The sequence below is a fragment of the Bombus pascuorum genome, chromosome 2, assembly GCF_905332965.1.
Source record: "Bombus pascuorum chromosome 2, iyBomPasc1.1, whole genome shotgun sequence".
Classification (NCBI taxonomy): Eukaryota; Metazoa; Arthropoda; class Insecta; order Hymenoptera; family Apidae; genus Bombus; species Bombus pascuorum.
The window spans coordinates 20761247-20782661 of NC_083489.1; the positions used below are offsets into that span (position 1 = coordinate 20761247).

Consider the following 21415-nt stretch of genomic DNA (forward strand, 5'->3'; position numbering starts at 1 on the left):
AGAAAATATGTTTTGGAAATTTGTCTATTGCAATGTGTTGCCGACTTAAAACTGTACAATTTTTGTTTCCAATAGTTTTTTGGTAGATAATTGGAAGTGCCTGAACATCGGCGCACGTTACGTGGTATATCCTGTATATATATGTCGGGTTCTCATTATGATTAGGGTTAGGGTCGTGTAATGAATATTCTCTGGAATTAGGCATCGTTGTTATGCAATCGAGGTAATGTTGATTAGCATAAGTGTGAGTATTACAGAATCGACAAGTAACCGCGGTGATTAGACACTAATGACAATGGCCTTAGATTCGATAACGAATCCTCGGTCAACGGGATAACAAATATACTTTCTTCCAAAGTCTAAGTCGAAGTCGTGGTTAAAAACGTAAAGTATTCACTGATCGTAAAAGGCGTTGTTTCCTTGCTAATGAGACCGCACGAGAGAATGTCTTATCCGTCGCGGTGATGCTGCAGAGGAAAACTATGATGGAGTGTGTCTAAGGGCACGAGATCAAATGGATGTTGCTGTTAATTGGTTAATTTCTATGTTGGTGGTTAGAGAAAGATGCTAGTCGCCTTTGAGAGAAAGTTACTAGCGGGAAGCGTCGTTCGTGAGAAAAGCAGATTTCCCGTACCTTCTCGTAATGGAGTTAAGGACTGTTAGAATAAAGACTGTTTGTCCGTTTGAAGGACTTTAGTTAACTAAATTCTAAGATTCATCCCGTGACCACGGCTACGTTCGGCGACTAGTTGTCGCCTAGAGCCCAAGCATTATCTCAAGTCTCAGACAATTATATTTGGGTTAATTTATAAAGACTATAGTATTGGGAATTTTCCAAAGAATTCTAAAGGGGAGGCCCGGTGTCCTTTTATCTCTGACATATATATAATCAATTATATTATTAATGTCTTAAAGTTAAAAAATAATAGATATGTCAAAAACGATTTCAATTTATTGAATTTGAAGTGAAGAAGAATAGGATGTATGGGCATCTGAGAGTGAATAGGGCAGAAATAGTTAATTAACCCAGCGATAAAATGATCTAACAAGTGGATAATGGCAAAACAAAACAAAAAAGATGTTTAACCCTTTCGCTTCGAGCACCGCTTATAGGCGGCACCCGCGAGATGTCCTATGGGTACGAGCGGCGTTTATAGGCGGCATTCACGAGATGACCTGTGGGTATGAGCGCCGCATATAGGCGGCGATCACGCGATGACTCCTGGATCCGGCACCCCATACATATAAATCCGGCATCCAAATGATGCATATATAAGTCCTATCTGTAGTCAATAATATATTTCATCGCTATCCGCAGAACATCTTCTGTTGATTTTATTGACATATTGGATTAATCACTTCTTAAAGTTATTAAAGTTCTTACACTTTTTAAAGTTGTTGAAACAACATCAAAACGTTTCACGCAATATATTCCAAAGATCCAAACGCTTGTATACTATTTCATACTAAAAAATCTATTAAATCCATTAACAGTGAAACGACATTTTATATACGGTTCTTACAAGAATTATTGTTATTTAAGACTTAGGAAAACATATATATAGCAAACACGCACACTGTGCGTATTTCTGGCGCACGTTTCCGTTCAGTGACAGTACTTCGGCGGACTGGATTGCCGAAGCGAAAGGGTTAAACAATTCACTTCGATACTGAGATTTCGTGTCTTATACACAATGCGTTACTGCAGTCGCGTCTTCTTAAAGCTGATTGTAATACCGGTCATAATTTTGAGGTATATGGGATGAGCGTAATGTTTGTGTATGTGTGTATGTATGTATGCTGTATGTTTAAAATGTCTTAGTCCCGCTATTTAAATCTGAAAGAGAATACATAATATAACAGTCAATGATAATAATATCTAATTAAATGTTAGATATACTTTATATTTTATACTTGTAAAATATTGTTGTGAAGCGAAGGATTAATATATAAAACTAAAATCATGGTTCGTACTTTTGTAACAGAGCGTATCAAAGTGCCGAGCAGAATGATTTATGGGATGCTTTAACAAAACAGGCGCACAAAGACAACGTTCTCGATCCAACGATAACGATAAAGCAAATTATGGATACCTGGACTCTCCAGACTGGTTTTCCAGTGGTGACAGTTATTCGAGATTATAACACTGGTTCGGCGACATTAACGCAGGTTTGTTGCAAATAGAAAAATTGGAAACTACACAGAAAAGAAAGAAATAGATTTTTGTTGATTTTAACTTAATTAGTATTAGTCTAATGTTTAGTAGCCATAGCTAATATTTTTGATATTTCTTTAAGTATTCGGTTGAATAACAAAACATATACATAATTCCAAAATTAAGCGAGATAGTTTAGTGGAGAATTGATGACAATATGTTAAATTAAAAAATTATTCTTCTTCATTTTCTACACTTTATATCATATATGTTGCATATTTTGGAGTATATATTTGTTTCTGTAAGGTAGTTAGGGTATTCTTTATGTAATGTTATGATGTTAGAGCTCTGTCTGATTCTATGTTGTAAGTATCTTTATGCCGTCCTGTTCCGTCCTGTCCTGCTCTCACATAATATGTGGTCGATTCTTAATGTTTGGTTTTGGCGTATATTGTACCGAGCAGGTGCTGATCCTTTGACTAGGCATTCATGCGTTAATTTAGTGTGTCCAGTCCTCAGTCAGGAAATTACAGTTCTTTCTTTTCTGTTCTCACTCTTACATGGTACTTGTTGACCAAAATGCTGAATTACATTGTGAACTCTTATTCCTTTGGTTTTATACCATCCTTCTTTTATGCTTATTTTTGTATTGTTTATTTGATTTTGACGTGGAATTAGGATCGTTGGTTCACTCTGTGAAAGGGTTATAACCTTTTTAGCTGCAACATCGGCTTTTTTGTTGCCGAAGACTTTGATTACACTTATGGACTCCGGCTAGATGACAAAGTTTTGTAGGTTATTGGTGAGTGCAAGTTTCAAAGCTTTCAATATGGCAACATATGGCAATTTATGTTTCAACGACGAAGATCGATGTCAATTTGGGGAGATTTTGTTTTATTATTTTATCGCCTGTGATAACGGTACATCCTACTCTTGATTCTGATCTTGATGGGTCGACTTATTATTCGATTAACATTTAATTCTAGGAATGTGATATTGTATTCTGTTCTGCCTGCTTGATTTTTCTGAAGATCAACAAGGTTGGTCTTTGTCAGTGTAATCTTAATAATCCAGGGGGCTATTTTTGTTTGTTTTTCGTCTAATGGTAGAAAACGTTTCAATTATGGCTGATTATAGAATTTTATTAAGTCTGAGGTGGATAGGTCGTGATAGGTACCGAAGAAGTACTAGAGTATAATTAACTATCTATTTATTACAATACTACCAATATGCACTTTGTGTGGAACTCACGATTGCACTAGCAGTTCACAGTTCGCGGTTACAAGTTTGGTTCACAGGCGATGCGATACAGTGTCGGTTGAACAGATTGCGCGGAGCGAGTTCGAACGATGATTGCTCTAGATGCGTCGCGGGGCAGTCGATTATTAACTGACTGTTCGTCACGATGATACTACAAAGAAAAACTATGACGGGATGTGTCTAAGGATGCGAGATCATCGGATTCGTTAAAGGGAAATGGACGCCGTTGTTAATTGGCTAATTCTTGCGTTGGTGGTTGGAAAAGGATGCTAACAGCCCTTGAAAGAAAGTCACTAGCGGGAAGCATCGTACGTGAGAAAAGCAGATTTCTCGTATCTTCCGAAAAATAGGGTCTTTGTGTAGCGAGCCACGGGACAGAAACCGCTGGAAAGTTTACTGTCGAGTGCCGCTACAAGTCAAGTATAGGATGGGGTTGGTAAATTAGGTTTATTGTTGTGCAGTTCTCTGTATCTTTTGGAGAAGGTGTATGGTATTCAAAGCGCATTTTAGGCTTAGTAACTTTCTCCTTAATGTTGATATATAACTGATGTCTAAAACTTAATACGTGTTATGACAAACCAATATCAGCCAGGCCAACAAGAAGGAAGCTTATTACTACTATAAGATCTTATACAATTTGTTATGTTTGTTTGATGTCGTCAAATCTTGCGAGCGATTTTTGACACACTTCTACTTAAGCAATTTTCTTCAAACCTTGTGTCCAGATTCATCTTACATGATAATACAATATTCTATCAGAAACCCTAGGAAACTAGGTCAAATTAATACTTATTTTTATTATTATTATTATTATTACTTATTATTATTAGAAGGATTTTCCTGTGCTTTTAACAATAATAATGAAATCAATTAGTATAATTTAAAAATTGTTTTATCTGAGAATTTACTAAAAATTAAAAAGTAAAAACATAAATTTTAAAAATTTCACATGAAAATTTTATTCGTGAACGCATTAAAATGTTAAATATAATCTCTGCTTGCCATATATGACATACATGTAATATATGTAAGGCGCTCATTCGTTTCAGATGATTTATGTGCCTCACAAAAGTCATAAAAATAAATATTATTTTCAAATTTTTAGTGCCTTTATAAATAAAACCTTGTTAAAAAACTTTTTTAATTTATATTTTTTTATTGTACTTGCGTACCTTTTTACCTAAATTTTTTTTACCAATTTTACCTGACGATTCCACAATTACATTGTGGTACAACTGGAGATACATTTGATATTATTATTCGTTTTCACTTTAATACCAAGAATCTAAATTGAAGGACATGCTTCTGTAAGTGAATTTCCTTGTGGTTTTCTGTTAATCGACCCGTAATACTTCTGTTGGATAGGAATATGCATATAATGTTAGTAGAGTTACAGCTTTGCGATTTTTGTTCGTAGTCTTTAGTCGTTTATCCATTTTCTTCTATGATTAGGGTTAGATCTTTTTGAGGAAATATATTAGAGATAACTGCAGAATATGAAGTTGAATTGGAAACTCATTGTTGAAGGATTTTGAAAGTAGTTGTTCTGCCCTTTTATTGATTGAACCAACGTAATCACTATCGCTCTCTCACTCATGAGAAAGCACTAGTAAATCGGTTGTCACACTTCATTTCTGACTCGAACTATCGCAGAATATCATGTTATTGAACACAACCGATTATATCAAAGACTGTGAATTTAAAAATTTTATAAAAGTAACTTGTCATATAATATGTTTCATCCGTGGCTTTCAATACAATGTTAATCGATCCATTAATCGATGCGATGTATCGTTCACGAATAACGTTTATTATGTTTTTGTTCGCTTTTTTCATTTTAGGACCGTTTTATGCTTCGTAATGGTACTATGGTGACCACATCTAGTGTTGAACCACTATGGTGGATACCAATCACATATACGACTGAAAGTCAATTAAATTTCAATACAACTCAACCTTCTCAATGGATGAAAGCAGAAAAATCGATTACGCTATCGAATTTGAACTGGAACTTCTCAGAGTGGGTAATTTTGAATATCCAAGAAACTGGTAAGGAACATGTTCTGAAATAATTTTCAAACAAATATCAGTATACGTATATAAAAACGTATACTAACTTTCTCTCTCTCTCCCTCTCCCAAGCATATTGTTTGCTTATAGTATAGCTAACATAAAATTAAATATCGATTTATGCTTTCTTGGTTCTTGCATCTTTTGTTTCAAATAGAGATGGAAATTCTTGGGATTCTGTTTGTAACATTATCAAGTACGAATTATTTTCTCTTGCATTAAAAATGTGTAAATTCTAATGACATAGTATATAGAATAATACACATATTATTTGATAGAAACACACCCAAGAATGACGTAATACCTCACGATCTAATAAAGTTAATATTAAATATACTAAAAATAATTTTGAAACGTGAAGATGATATAAGGCAGCACAGAATAAAGTATTTAATAGCACGACACGAAATAACGAAAAACTCTCATGTGTTCTGTTATCGCTACTATTCAGTACCTACTTTTGTTATACAATATACATTTTCAATGCAATATGAGGTGTTCAGAATATTGATCAACTTCATAAATTAAAAAGCAGAGAAAAATAATAAATCTTTAAAAGCAGAATTTTTTAAAATTCATATTAGAATTTTCAATTATTTATACAATCGTCTTGTAATAAATAGGCATATAGAAATAAATCATTTGCTTAATTATAACCATGTATTATGCTGAGCTGGAAAGAATACTAGAATATGCAAAGCGACTGTGATTATTGGTTATTCGTATATCAAATGAAACAATATAGCAACGCGTAAGAATGAACGGTAAAGAGCAGTACCTCCCTTCATCCAGTGCCGTCTTATTGCTCATCTTCCAACTCCGCACAGTATCTATGTAATAAAATTGAGGAAAGGTAGAGTCGATCAATTTGTCTTTTGAGAGACTCAAATATTCTATGAAAGAACTCTCCGTCTTTTAGTTCCTTTTACTCAATCCAAGCAAACTACGCAAACATTTTCAGGACACATTCTATTACGGCTATCCCAAAACATGGGTTATCACATATTTTTCTAATAGCCTAATCTCAAGACACACGCACAACCCTTCCACTCATCTCTGACACTCGAAATTCATTGTCTCTCACAATAAAGATTCACATCAAGTTCCTTTTTTATATATTATACTGGTCTAAATTTAACATATTTAATATATAATTAATTTATGTACATTCAATTCATAAATTTAATATATATTCAATATACGACAACATATAATATATATAATATATTTCATACATTACATATATCTAATATATTATATAAATTATTGAGCACATACATTGATTAATCTTTTGTTTCGAAATTTTTTTCTATTTAGGATACTACAGAGTGAATTACGACAGGAAAAATTGGCAATTGATAATCAAACAACTGAACAAGGATTCCTTTAAAAATATTTCAACGATCAATCGTGCTCAGTTAATAGATGATGCGCTTAATTTGGCCAGAGCCGGAAGACTAGATTACGCTATTGCGTTGGATGTCACATCGTATTTAGCTCACGAAACTGAGTACTTACCTTGGAAGGCTGCTTTCACTGCCATGGATTATTTGGATAGCATGCTAATCAAAATGCCTAGTTACGACAAATTTCGGGTAAATACAAAAATTTATTAATTTTTTTATACCAGTTTCCCAAAGTGACACTATATGCCATGTTTTTTGGCTATTCACAGCAAAATCCTTCATATTTGAACACAAACATAATTTACGTAAGTTAGAAAACGATATACGATGCTATTTAAAGATTTGATTATTATTTTGTCATATGTCCTATTGCAAATATTATAATAAATTAATTTTTAAAATTTTATGAACGGGAATTTGATGTGCATTTTACTATGATTGAATTTTAAATGTTACAAACACATGGAATGATCGATTATTCGAAAGTAAATTGAACGAAAAATGCGCAATTACAGAAAGTTTTAGACACATATAACTAAATGTGCCTCGGGAAAATGTCTGAGATAGAATGAAAGTCTAAACACAAGAATATGAAAAAATATTAGAAAAAAGATAGAATTTTCAATCGTAGTAGGACCATATTTATGATTATGTTTTAACGTACATTAACTCATTTATAATAAAGTCGGAGACAGTTAAATAAAATTTCTACACAATCTTTTCCTTATACATAATTCATAATCCAAAAGGATAAATTTCCATTATTTCAAATGGATGTAAGAGTTGTTTATTTATACCTCTAACATACAGAAAGTAGTACACTAAATGTTGTGTGACTCTAAATTCTTGGGTAATAAAGTAGTTAAATGGAATATTCTATTCGTGCTAAAACAAATACATATATTTCTTTATGTTACATTAAATAATGTTTTAGGTATACATTTTGAAGCTACTCGACAACGTGTACAGACAAGTTGGTTTTAAGGATAGTTCTCGGGATCCTCAGTTGACAGTTTTCACCCGGGTCGATGTGCTAACATGGGCATGTAATTACGGCCATGATGATTGTGTGCAAAATGCAGTCAGACAGTTCTATAATTGGCGTAATACGCCTAGTCCGGATAAAAATAATCCGTAAGTACCTCTTATATTATATATTAAGCAATTTGTCAAATTATGGAAACTAGTACTGTAACAAATTCTCTATACCTTTATGAAACAAATAATAAAAAATATTTGTAATTCATTAGCATACTAACTTTGTTTGAAAATAGTTCCCTTTTTTCAATTGATATTTGAATGCATACGGCATTGTGAATATTATATATAATATTAACTGTGTTTAATATATTCTGATTATTTCATAAACAATAACTTCATCATTCGGTATAAAGGATGCCTTGACAAACGTAGTACTAGTAAGTAACATATGTAATTTTGGAAAATAAAACTTTTCTAAATACACATGTAAGTCACTGTTTTCGAGAAAGTCGGAAACCAATTATCAGTACAATTATTATATATTAAGTTGTCCCAAAAGTTTCTTTCGTGTTATAAGGAAATGATAGATGTACAACATTGTTTGTTTTATATTATTTTATTAAATTATGTATAATCCATTTTGCCCTATTACTACAATAAATGTGGACATACATCATCAGATTATTATTTTGGAATTAATATACTGAATAATATTAGATTGTCCCAAAAATTCCTTTCGTTTTATAAGGACATAGTAGATGCATAACATTTTTTATTTTATATTATTTTATTGAATTATGTATAATTCATTTTGTAATAATAGAAGAAATTTTGTAATAATAGAACAAAATCGATCATACATAATTCAATAAAATAATATAAAACGAAAAATGTTGTGCATCTAGTATTTCCTTATTAAATGAAATAAACTTTTGGGACAACATAATACTATTTAGTATATTCAGTATAATCCTATTCTAAATAATGATCAGGTGATGTATGTCCATATTTACTTTCACTTTACTATTTATCATCTTAGTTTATTATTGATATGAGCTGAAAGTATACCACTTTATACCCATTTAACTCGGAACCCGCGTGTATTTACTATTGCAATCATACATCGACATCTGCTATCTATGAGTTGTTGCTAGAATTAGAACTAAAATTATCTGGAGTTATAGAAATTGTAAACAAAAATTGCCAAGAATACAGAGCGATTGGTCACCGTGGTCACCACCTCCTACCATACAAGGTGATTATTTGAAAAGTAATTATGTATACAATGTATATACAATATTACTATTCGCATTTTTACAAACATCATGGCGCTTTCTCTACTTCCATCAACATTTTCCATTTTTAACGTGTATCTTTTTATTATTTAATTTGTACTTCACAATTTGTCCACCTGGACATTCGGTAAATTTTTCTAACTTAATTGCTAAATAACATGTGGATGACTATTTTATTCCTTTAGTGAGATCAGTGGGGTGTTTTCTTCTTAGTCTTTTTTTCTATGAGAGTTTTGCTCGCTTCAGCAGCCAGCTACTTTGGATGTGTTGCCGTTCTTTCCTTGTATTTTTCTGCGTACCTGCCGATTTCTTATTTTTAAGTCTTTGCGTATATTTTTGTTTCTGACATACCATGGGGCGTTGACTATTGTTCTCGGTATCTTCGACAACCGAATATCTTCGGTTCCTAATTCCTTACGTCTAAAGTAGTTTTATTATCGTTTTGTAAATTTTTAATTCATTTTCTATGTTGAGTTTAAAATTTCGGTTGGTTAACTAGTACATCTGTCTTCTTTTTATCCGTACTTTGTCTATAATTGATTTAGTATGTACATCTCTTTCTATGCTATAATTTAAAATTTATTAACAATCACTTTCTACAAATTCAACGATTGCCAATTGTTAACATTGATCAATGTTGCAACTTTCCACGGTCTCGCGCGGGTTGCGAGTTAAATGGATGACCCTGTATATATTTTAAAAAATATATTAGTCATGTATAATAAATATATCAGTTATATAGTTTAAAAAATTTTTCCTATATTTTCAATCTATCTTTTCCTGAAGACTAATATACTGCTAAATAATATTACATTTTACAGGACACTCAGTATATTTTAAGTTCTTTTTACTTATATTTATATTTCTTTATGTTACTTTTTTTAAGTTACTCTGAAGTTTAATCAAGATTGTGAAATCTTATGTACCGTATTTTTTGGTATTCAAAATTAAGTGTGTGCTCCTTTATTATAAAGTTATTTACACAAAAGAATGCATTTTTCTCTAAAGCTACATTTCAACTACGAATTAATTTCTTTTAAAAATAGAAATAATGCATTGTATTACTTCATTTAAAAGATAACTCCATCCGTAATGAACTCCATTTCAAAGAAAAATTATCTATTTGTCCTATCCAATATAGTAATACAAATTGCAAAAATTAATAATATTAAAGAAGTAATATCTCTTAATAAAACTTTTAAATATTGTTAGGATCTCGCCAAATCTGAAAATGGTCGTCTACTGTACGGCTATTCGATTTGGTGGACAAATTGAATGGGACTTTGCTTGGCAAAGATACTTAGAAACCAATGTCGGTTCTGAGAAGGATTTACTTCTGCACTCTCTTGGTTGTACAAGAGAAACTTGGCTTTTAAGTCGTTATTTGGATTGGATGGTTACGGAAAATTCGGGTATCAGGAAGCAAGATGCAGGACGTGTTCTAAATTCTATTGCTAGCAACTCTATTGGACAACCGCTAGCGTTTAATTTCCTCAGAAATAAATGGGATCGTCTCCGAGAATAGTAAGTCTTTTATTGTATTTTATTCCATCATTTAAGTCATCATTTAACTACTGTTATCTACAGTAGTTCATGAAAATATTTGAACATTTATCACAGATTACTAATATCACATATTACCTATATATCTCGCATGTAGATATTATATATGTTATATAAATCATTTTGAATTTCATTAGCAATGGAACATTATACTATTATAATGATATTAGTAAAAGTTGACGACCAGTCGAATTAGTCTTCAATACAGCCAGAATCGTGAAAAATTGTAAACAGTAATTTTCTTGCACAAAATGGTTTGTAAGATCATTAGAAATGAAATATATGTGTTTGAAACTCTTTTTGTGTTGAAACTCAAAACAGTTGGGCGTCGTTATTAAAAACACGCAAGAAACATAATAATCTTACAGAAGGAAGTTTAAATTGAAAAGTATAAATATTGAAACAATCTATATGATAAGACCTGTACAGCCTTTTTTTCAGTCGTTTGTTATTGATAGCGATAAGTACGTACGTAAATTCAAATTTTGATAAAATATGGTGTCTGTCATAATAAAATATTGTATTAAATATTAATCCGAAATTTTTATTTGTTTTCGCAAGTAGTTATTCTAAAAGCGTCTCCGTATAAATTAATTTCTATAACTTTGACGAGTTTCATAGGAACCTGCGAGAGTGCTTTTTATTCTTTAAGAGTTGTCATTATCATGTAATTTTCAGAATGAAATAATTTTTTAAAATTAAATCGCCCAGAAAGGACTTCGAAAAGTAGATATGTCTTTTTCTTTTAAACAAGTGGATTAAGCCTTTAAATTTTTATAGTAGCAAATCGGCATAAAGACCAATCAATAACTGCTGTTCTTATACCAGTTTACGAACAAAATTGTTTATTCTACATTAATTTGGAGTCGAAATAATTTAAAAAAATTCGCTCTAAAGTTATATTTGAAAAAAATTTTTAATTCCGCATTTTTCAATAGTTTTCAATAATAAGACGTTTTCAAAAAGTGTTTTATTCAAATGTGTTTTATTCAAATAAATCTGGCAAGTTACAAAGTATAAAGAGAGTAAGTGCAAAAAGGATTTAAGTGTAGTTCTACACTTTCGGATTAATGGAGATTTGTAAAATAGTTTGTGTAATAACGACCTAAATCTTGAAATTCAGGATCAAATTGTGCTATTGCGACGTATTCTATTCATCACGAGAAATAAAAGTCTCAAAGAAACCATGGGTGGCCCTCCCGGAAAAGAATTCTACAGACACCTTTTTAGTTGTTAAATAGCTCTTTGCAGAGATTAATAAACATTTGAAGAAAAAATTTTGCACAATTTTTAAAAATAACAAAAGCTACATTTTCATCAGGTTTCAACTTCGCATTCTCAATTTTACATGAATGATTGACAATTGAAGCTAGTGCGATTTTTATTTATTTACGGCTCAACGAATTAATCAATCTTATCTTGTGACGTCGCATCTGATATAATCTAATATCACATATTACCTATAGATCTCTGAAAAAAAGGCTGTGTAGGTCTTATCATACAGATTGTTTCAATATTTATACTTCTCAATTTAAAAGCTACAATTTTTATTCGAAATTTTTTGCGACTCGATTATTAGGTTTATTGTTATAGACAAGAAACCTGTTTTCGTGAACTTTGATGATTCTTTACAAAGTTCGTGCACAAGAAATCTCGAATGGCAAACATATAGGATCTTTTCCTGATTTAATTTAAGATTTAATTTAAGAAAATTTCAGATATCATTTAATGTTGAATTTGGCCTTTGCCGAAGCTAATTTAACTGGATTAATAGTACATGTACATATTTGGTGTGTGAAATAGATAGAAATGAATATTGTATCTCAGATTCAAAATTTCGTGAATATAGGAAGTACTACATTGTCTCTCTGAAAGAAAATCTTTTTTGTTAATGAATATTGGATAATCCTCTCTGATTCTCTTCAGTATCCAATTAAGAATAATATTTTTTCATACACCTCATTATTTAATAAAAATCTGTAATAAAAACGATACGAACAACCGAATGAATGTCTGCATAACCCAATATACAGGGTAAGACTAGAGACTGGGTCGGATTATAAGTCTGTCTCTTTTGCAAATAGGAAAAGATTGTAAAGATATCTATCATCATGTAATGCAATCTTTGCAGAAGTGTATCGATGCAATTGCAAACTACAATTGTACCTTCTTTTAAATTTAAACTTACAATCTTTTGTATTAATTGATTGCTCGTGCCAATCGGAATAAAAAAAGGGCGGAACTGTAGAGAAACTACGTCCTTTTCGATTTCGATGATTTTTAAATATGTTGAATATGTATGAGAAGCTCAATATTTTGAACAATTTTTTCCTGTACATGTAACTGACAGTTGAGTTCCCGAGATATTTATAATAATCCATCGATACCACTACAGTGTTCTATAATTGTGGGTCCATGGCAGCGTGCGCGTTAGTATTGATTGCCAAAACTCTGGCGGCGCGCGACGGGCGGGTATAACGACCAAGCGATACCTAGCTCTTATCTTCTGTTTATACATATTATGTATAAACGAGAGTTGTACGAGCTTAAATAAAGCTCTGTGCACAGCTGCATATGCAAGATTGTAAGAAATATTTGCTATAGTCAAATTAAAAATAAATATCATCAATTGGGTATGTTTTAGGTTAGCTACCTTAATTCGGCCGTTAGAGACGCTCAATTATAGACAGAATTTACTATAATGGTGCCGATAGCTTTTTGTGAATATCTCGGAAACTATGGCCGACCGAAAGTTGCATGTACAGAAAAAAGTTGTTTGAAATATTGATTTCTACGACATATCCAAAAATCATCAAAATTAGAAAGAACTGCTTTTCTACAGTTTCAACCAGGAAAGTACTAGAGTGAAGTCATGAAAAACACAATGCTTATCGAAATATGTAACATTTCTTGAACGGCTACAACAAATACTCAATCTCTCGATGATCGGATTCTAAACATTTTGCGCTCCTTTTCTTACATTTTCCATTACGATGTTCATTTGTCCAGCACTCACACTTGAAAAATTCTCTTTAATTTGTTCTTTTATATCATCTATTGAAATAAAAGGTTCTGTACACACAACATATGCCCTGCTTTAAAAAAAAAGAAAAGCCCAACAAGAAAAAGTCTTATCTGCAATAGGGACAGCAGTATAGTCCGACTTAGGTACTAAATATATTCTAAATAGCTATCTTAAACGTGTAATAAGTAAAACGTATAATAAAGTATATGATAGGTATTAAAGATAGTCCCACTGAACATTGAGCTTCATTAACATAATGAACAATTACCTTGCTTAAATATTTGTATAATCTCTATGAAATATATATTGTACTTTAATTAAATATCTTGTAGTTCCTATATGTAGACTTTTAATTTTAGTTCAGACTTTTTCAACTATGCCTAATATTATATACATCTTTTTATATGTAACAGGTAATTTATAAATAATTTACATTGTTCAAGTTCGGTGAATCAACCTATACAATAAAATTAATAATGACCATTCATTTCATTTCTTCCTAAACTTCTTTGTACGAAACTTTTTAATTACAATATATATTTTAAACAAATATTTTATCAGTTTTTTTTATATCTATTAACCATTAATTTACAAATAATTTATTTTATTAAGTAATTTTACAAGTATAATTGCAATAAAATCTTTATTCTCTGTTTTAGCTTCGGAACATCATTAATGACGATGAACAATATAGTAAAATCAGCAACCAGAAGTATTAACACCTATAATGACCTTAAAGATGTAAGTCCAAAAATATAACAAAATATAATAAAAATAGAATAATGTAATAAAATCCTTTTTCTGCCTGCAATGTGACATTTCAGAGATCTGAACGAACTTCAATTTTGGTAGTGATCCAGATTTATAAAAATTCATTGCAAATCAGTTCACTAGAAAATATCAATATTATCACAAAAAGTAACCCGTAATGATTTGTTAATATGATCCTAAAGAGAAACTCTTTTCGTTTATTTCATTTCTTTTGGCAGATGTATTAAATAGAAAACTTCTCGTGAAATTTGCGTGTATGTATTGTTATTTGTTATCATTTCGACACTACTTTAATTATTGGGACAACGAGTAGCTTATGCCACAAGAATTATAATGGCAGTGATCCAACATGTAGCCAACTCATAATTTTTGAGATATGTATTAAGAAAAATATATTAGTACATACTACTACCTTACATTCTGCCTATACATACATATACATGTATGACTGCGTACAAAACAGCGAAGCGACTATTGCGTCACTTTACAGTTATGTATGTATATATACGTATATATACGCAATGTAATAGTACTAATATATTTTTTATAATATGTACATATTTCGAAAACTATGAGATTACTATACTTCTGTCCACATTCATCGTAATTCTTGACATTGAAGGTTTTGTTCAAGGTAATATATGTACAAGTAGGATCATGTATAACTATATACAATTTTAATATCTTCTACTTTAAAGATAGAAGTATAAGTAACGTAATAAATAAAAAATGGTAATTATTTAGAAGCTTGCTCTCATTATCGACTTCGATGATTTTTGAACATGTCGAGGGCATGATTCTGGCTAACTTTTTACTATGCATTTAATCGCCACTTAGCTCTAGTTTCCGAGATATTCGCGAAAAACTGTCGTTACTAGCCCATTCAATCCTTTATTGTGTATATCTATCTATGTGTATCTGCGACACAAAACAAGTTTAGCCTGCATGTTTGCCGCTTTATAATCTGTCTACATTCATCAGCTATCGATCTCTTTACCTTTATATTATACTTTACGAATGAAAACAGACAGCTTCTACCAAAATTTCATTTACAACTGTATATGTGCAACTCTATAAAATGTCGCCGAAAATTTTATTTCAGTACAGATCTCCGTTGTTATTTTTTATTAAATGCGCTATTATTTTCGTAACCAACATATTATTATTTTACGCTAGCGTTGCCCTCCTCTTCGCGGTGGTCGGATTGATAAAAGTTACTCAAACCCAAAATAGTTTATCATAGTTTAATTGCAGAAGAAACTGTAGAACAGGTACGTTTCCTCTGATTTCGATGATTTTCGAATATGTTGCAAAGCTTAACATTTTGAACAACATTTGCTTTACATATAACTGTCAATCTGCTATAGTCTCTAAAATATTCGCAAAAATCTATCGATGCCACTGCAGTGAGTTCAGCCTGCAATTGTGCATCCATGACATTTGTATTAGTTGCCAGTGACTAAATAGAATGATCCGGTCGAAACCTAACACATAACTTCAGTTTATGTAGACAAACGAGAGTGAGGCGAGCTGGGATAAAGCTTTGTGCATAACTGCATGTGCGAGATTGTAAAAGATGTTAGTTATGATTCAATTAAAAATGAATAATAATCAATGTATTGGGTTTGAGTTTAGGATAAGTTTTCCAATCGGGCCGTAGTGTGAAAGTCGACAATACTTAAAATGCATAAAATAATAAAAATTAATTGTAGAAATAATAGGTGGGAGAATAATTTTTTTTATTATTTAATTTGTGTCCTTTCATCTCCGACATATATATATATATATAGTTGTACGTCGATGATGGTACAAAGAATATACTAGGCATCGCAGTCACAAAATGTTTTTGCGATCCACCAGCGCACGACGCCGCCGCCGCACGGGGAAGGGCCGAATTTATGGCACGCTAAGTGTTGACGCTTTCTGTTTCCACAGCTGAAGGTGACGAAGGCCACGTGACCTTCAAGGCGTTCGAAATTCACATTTTCTTACACAATAGTTTTGTCTCGTTAGTTTGCTGGAATGTTACATTGCATTGTGTATTGCAAAAAGATTTAATAATGAAGTATTCTTATGCTCATCAGTTTAATTTCTAAAAAATAAGCATATTCTAATAAATATATTTCTTGATATTTAGCTGGTGGAATTTACTAATGAACACATGGGGGAGTTTGGAAGTGCAACGAGGTCAATGCAACAATCGATAGAACAAGCTGAAGCGAACATACGATGGGTAGAAGCCAATCACATTACGATTCAAGATTGGCTAAAAAGGAATACCGCGTAACGATAAAACGAAGCGGATTGGTGTGACATGAATAATTATAATATACGCGCGTTGTCCAATGGAGCAATTAAAATTGTCGAAACGAGGACTCCATCCTCATGCGTGGAAATATTTCAAAACTTTGTTCGATTATTCTAAAGCATTTTACTCGCACGAAAAAAATCGCTTTGTCGTTATGGTTAAACGTAAACCACAAAAAACGACCTATATCTGAAATTTATGAAACAAGTATTAAGTGTTTTGCGTGATTTTGTAAATAGGTGTTAAGTATTAAGGTATGTATGTATAATGGAATATTTAGGTATTTGGATAGAAGAGATTGTCCATGTTTTAGTTTTTTACGTAAATTCGCGTATATTAATAATTTATATATTCTCTTCAGATTATTTAACGGATAATTTGGATTATTTTTCCTTGTAAGACTTCAATGTATCTTTAGTAATAGTTTGTTTCATTAAATTAGTCTGAACCTCTACATGTGATTTAAAAGTAACATCATTTATGCATACATACATATCTACAGTATTCGACGATATGAGCATCACGGAAGTATTTAAACACTTAACATAGAAAATTTTTATAAATGTACTATGTATTTTATACGATACTTTTCGAAATTTCATTATATTACAATAAGATACGATTATTGTAATGATATTGGTAAGATGTGAAACCAATCTGAAAATGTATATAGAGATTGCAACATTTTTATTGCAAACAAACATTTAATAATAATTTAGCATAAAGCAATAATGGTCTTGAACATAATAATTAATGTTCATAATGATTTTACTAATTTCACTCGTTATAACTTACAAGTAACGTAATGAATGATTAATTGTTCAAATACTTTTATGATTTTTGCGATGTGTATGCTTGTATAAAAATTTTGTAACTTCTGTATACACATGATTTCAGATACCTTCTGCATTTTATCAATATAATTATGATTGCGCAGTGTCTTATTGCATTGTTAATAAAATTGTATTGTTAAATTGTTTTGTATTACATACACAATAGAAGCTTTCTATGATAAATATTTAATATTCTATGCTAAATACTTTCGTGAACTGTTTGTTTGTTAAACCTAACTGCATATTAAATACTAGTATTGGAAGCCTACAGTAACGTATTAAATCATAATTTTTTGTTCTCATAAGCCATCATAATTCTGGTTATATAATGTTAAAATACAATCTTAGCGCAACTTAAATTTCTTAACGAAGGTTTAACGAAGATTCTTGCAATTAATTTTGTACCGTAAATATGGTTCTTGTTATTATTCATTTAAAATCATAGCTGTTATGAGCCTTACATGTTATTATAAATAGACTGTAACATTTATTTTCGAATTAAAAAAGTGATTAAGGTAAGGAAAAAGAATTAAATGTTTTATTAAAGAATCGAAAAATTATTGCTTACAGTGATTATGAATGATAACATTGTGATGGTATTATTACAGGACGATAATATTAAAGCAAAATCTATATAGAGTGAAATTTCAATCGTGGTAGCTTCAAAGTATTACTGTTTCTTAACAATTATAGTTCTTAACAATTATAATTTCCGTATGATTGACTTCAACGCAACAATTTCCAGGAAAATAATTATTCTTTATACTTAATTTGATAATATCAATGAGTTATTTGTTGCAAGCACGAGTCACTCGAAATTTTGAAATTTTGAAATCACAACTGAAATTGTTTGTTACAATAATTATCGCCAAAAGTTGTGGTATGTAATACAAAATTATAGAGACAAATTATGCATAAAATATTTGTTACACACTTTTTGTTTCAACGTTTGTTTTTTATTATGCACAAAACTAAAAAGAACTTCCTTTTCCTATGTCTATAAAATGCCGTGTACATTCCATCGGCGCTGTGAGTTTTGGAAGATCCGACATGAAATCGCAAATCGATGGCTCTTTTTTGCAATTTTTTTTGTTTCTACAACAAGACCTCCGCAATGTGAATATTACACTCTGAAAAATTTCTTCTTAAACATTGTACAATAACACTGTATTTTGGTTTCAATATAATAAAGTTATATCGGTTTTTATTCTTGAGTGTGTTATGTATCGTAGATATAATATAGACAATTTTATATAATGTCGTCGTTTTTGATTTCATTGGTAGTGGTCAATATCTTGGTACGGGATTGGTTTCTTAGTTTCGTTCGTTTAATCAGTTATTGCTTTTTTGGCCATAGTGTCGGCTTTTTTATTTCCAGATATGTCTTAATGAAGAGGATCCAGGTAAATATCCGCGTGCAGTGTGTTGATTTTTTGGATAATTTGTTCAACTTCGTGTTTCATTAAGTTTTATTTTATTTTCATTACAGACTAACGATAGAAACGATGTTTAAAGTTAGACAAGTTGCTAGGGGTAGATACTTGGGGAGCACGAGGCGCAAGGGGCGCGGGAGTCAAGAACAGCAATAGGATCAAGGGGCGAAACACCGACAGGCGGGACGCGCGGGTAACGGGCTTGCCTAGGCTTCCCCGCCCCCCACGGCGCGCCGAGGTGACGCTCACCGTGAGGGATGGCTCTGGCTTCACATATAGGAACGCGATGTCAGTGGTCAACAGGGAGATCAAACCCTCTGACCTTGGCATCGCAGCAATGAAACCGAGGAGAGCAATAACGAGTGCTCTCATATTCGAGATCGCGGGCCAGGACGCTAGCAGCAAAGCATCGCGACTGGCCGAAAAGATGGCGGGTGCCCTTCGGAGCTTCCCCGCCAAGGTCACTGTACCTCGGAAGATGACGGAATTGAGGGTGACCGGACTGGAGGATTCCATCACCCCGGAAGAGGTGGCAGCCGCTGTCGCCGAGGCGGGGGGTTGCCAAGCCGCGGAGGTCAGCGTGGGTGTTATTCGCGCCGCAACAAATGCCTGGAGTCGGGCCACGTGAGCCGGGATTGCCCGTCAGCTGTTGACCGGTCGGATCGTTGCTACCGGTGCGGCATAGAAGGGCACCAGGCAACGGACTGCCTGGTACGGGCACCTAAATGCCCGGTGTGCGCGGACTTAGGGCTGCCCGCGTCGTACCGGCTGGGGTCTCCTGCATGTATGCCACCGGCACGCAGGGGGAGAACCATACAGGCGACGAGACCCGCTCCTGACGAGGACGGGGACGCAACGGCGAGTGAAAAGACGAAACCATCGACCAACTTCAGGGAAGCCAGAAGTGATAAAGAGGACCGTGACGACTGCGAGGGAAGCGGCCCGGTGGAGGCCATGGAAACGGAGCCTTCCCCAACATAAACGGAAGGAGAGGAGGAGGACAGCTTTCGCTCCTACAGTGCAACCTCAACCACTGCCGACGGGCTCAGGACGTAATGCTCCAGAGCCTGGTGGAGCAGGGATCGCCCTGCCGGTGGCGGCGGAGCCGTATAGCATCCCAGATGCGTCACGAGACGCTGGGGACCTGCTCGGCTCGGTCACCGTACTCTGGACCGGTGTGACAGGGAGCCCCCCTGCTCAACGATCGAGCGGGGTCGGGGCTTTGTGGCCGCGAAATGGGGCGACCTGGTGGTGGTTGGCATCTACGTGTGGTCGAACATCAGCCGAGTAGAATACGCCGCCTTCCTGGACGGTCTCGCGGCTTGCGCGAGACGTCTGGGCCTCTATCCGTTGCTGATTCTCGGGGACTTCAACGCCCACTCCAAGGCATCGGGTTCCCGCAGGACCAATGGAAGGGGGAGCGCGGTGCTGGACTGGGCGGCTGCACTCGACCTCTGGCATGTCAACCAGGGATCGTCGAGCACGTGCGTGGCGTGGCGCGACGAGTCCATAGTGGACCTCACGTGGGCAAGCCCTGCCGCCACCCGCCGCGTCTCGGGGTGGAAGGTGTTGGCCGAGGAAACGCTCTCGGACCACCTCTACATAGTGATGCACGTGGCGGTCGATGGCGCGGGAAGCGGCCGCTCGTTCGGATCGGGCGGGCCCGGGGGCTCGTCGGGAAGAGGAGGAAGGAGCTTCCCACGGTGGGCGGCGACCCACTGCGACGAGGATCTCATGACCGCGGCCGCGAAGGCCATCACCTGGGCTGAGGTGAGGGGCGGCCCGCCTGAGGCGCGACTTGCAGGCGATTTGCGATTCATGCATGCCGCGATCCGGAACACCGCGCCGCGCCGGGGCGCGCCCTCGTCGGCTGGCTGTGTCGTTGGACGTAGTCAACGCCTTCAACAGCATCCCCTGGGGCGGGATAGACCGGGCCCTCGAATTCCATCGGGTGCCCGCTTACCTACGGGGTGTGATCCGGGCCTTCCTCTGGGACCGTAGTATCGTCTACACTGTGAGAGCGGAAGGATGATGGGGAGGGCTTTGCACCGTGGCGTCCCGTATGGTTCGGTACTGGGCCCGTTGCTGCGGAACATCGCGTACGACACGGTACTTCGGGCGCCGATACCCCCGGACTCGGCGCTGACGTGCTACGCCGATGACACATTGGTGTTAGTGTGGGGATCGACATGGGGCAGGAGCGTCCGTCTGGCGGAACTGGCGGTGGCCGGCGCGGTCGCCGCGATCAAAGGGTTGGGGATGGAGGTATCCCCCGAGAAGTCCGAGGCGATGTGGTTTTGCCGGAGGGCTGACCA

The 21415-nt window shown here is 34.6% G+C and overlaps 1 protein-coding gene across 1 annotated transcript in view; it reads left to right on the plus strand.

Moving 5' to 3' along the window:
* The window catches only part of LOC132904514 (aminopeptidase N), a 40102-nt gene extending 22167 nt beyond the window's left edge, over positions 1-17935 (plus strand). The window contains exons 8-14 of the mRNA XM_060955082.1: positions 1986-2169; positions 5257-5464; positions 6803-7080; positions 7826-8025; positions 10380-10691; positions 14415-14496; positions 16664-17935. Of these exons, the coding sequence (XP_060811065.1) occupies positions 1986-2169; positions 5257-5464; positions 6803-7080; positions 7826-8025; positions 10380-10691; positions 14415-14496; positions 16664-16813 (1414 nt within the window). The 3' untranslated portion in view covers positions 16814-17935. The remainder of the gene's footprint in view (positions 1-1985; positions 2170-5256; positions 5465-6802; positions 7081-7825; positions 8026-10379; positions 10692-14414; positions 14497-16663) is intronic.
* The last annotated feature ends 3480 nt before the right edge of the window (positions 17936-21415 follow it).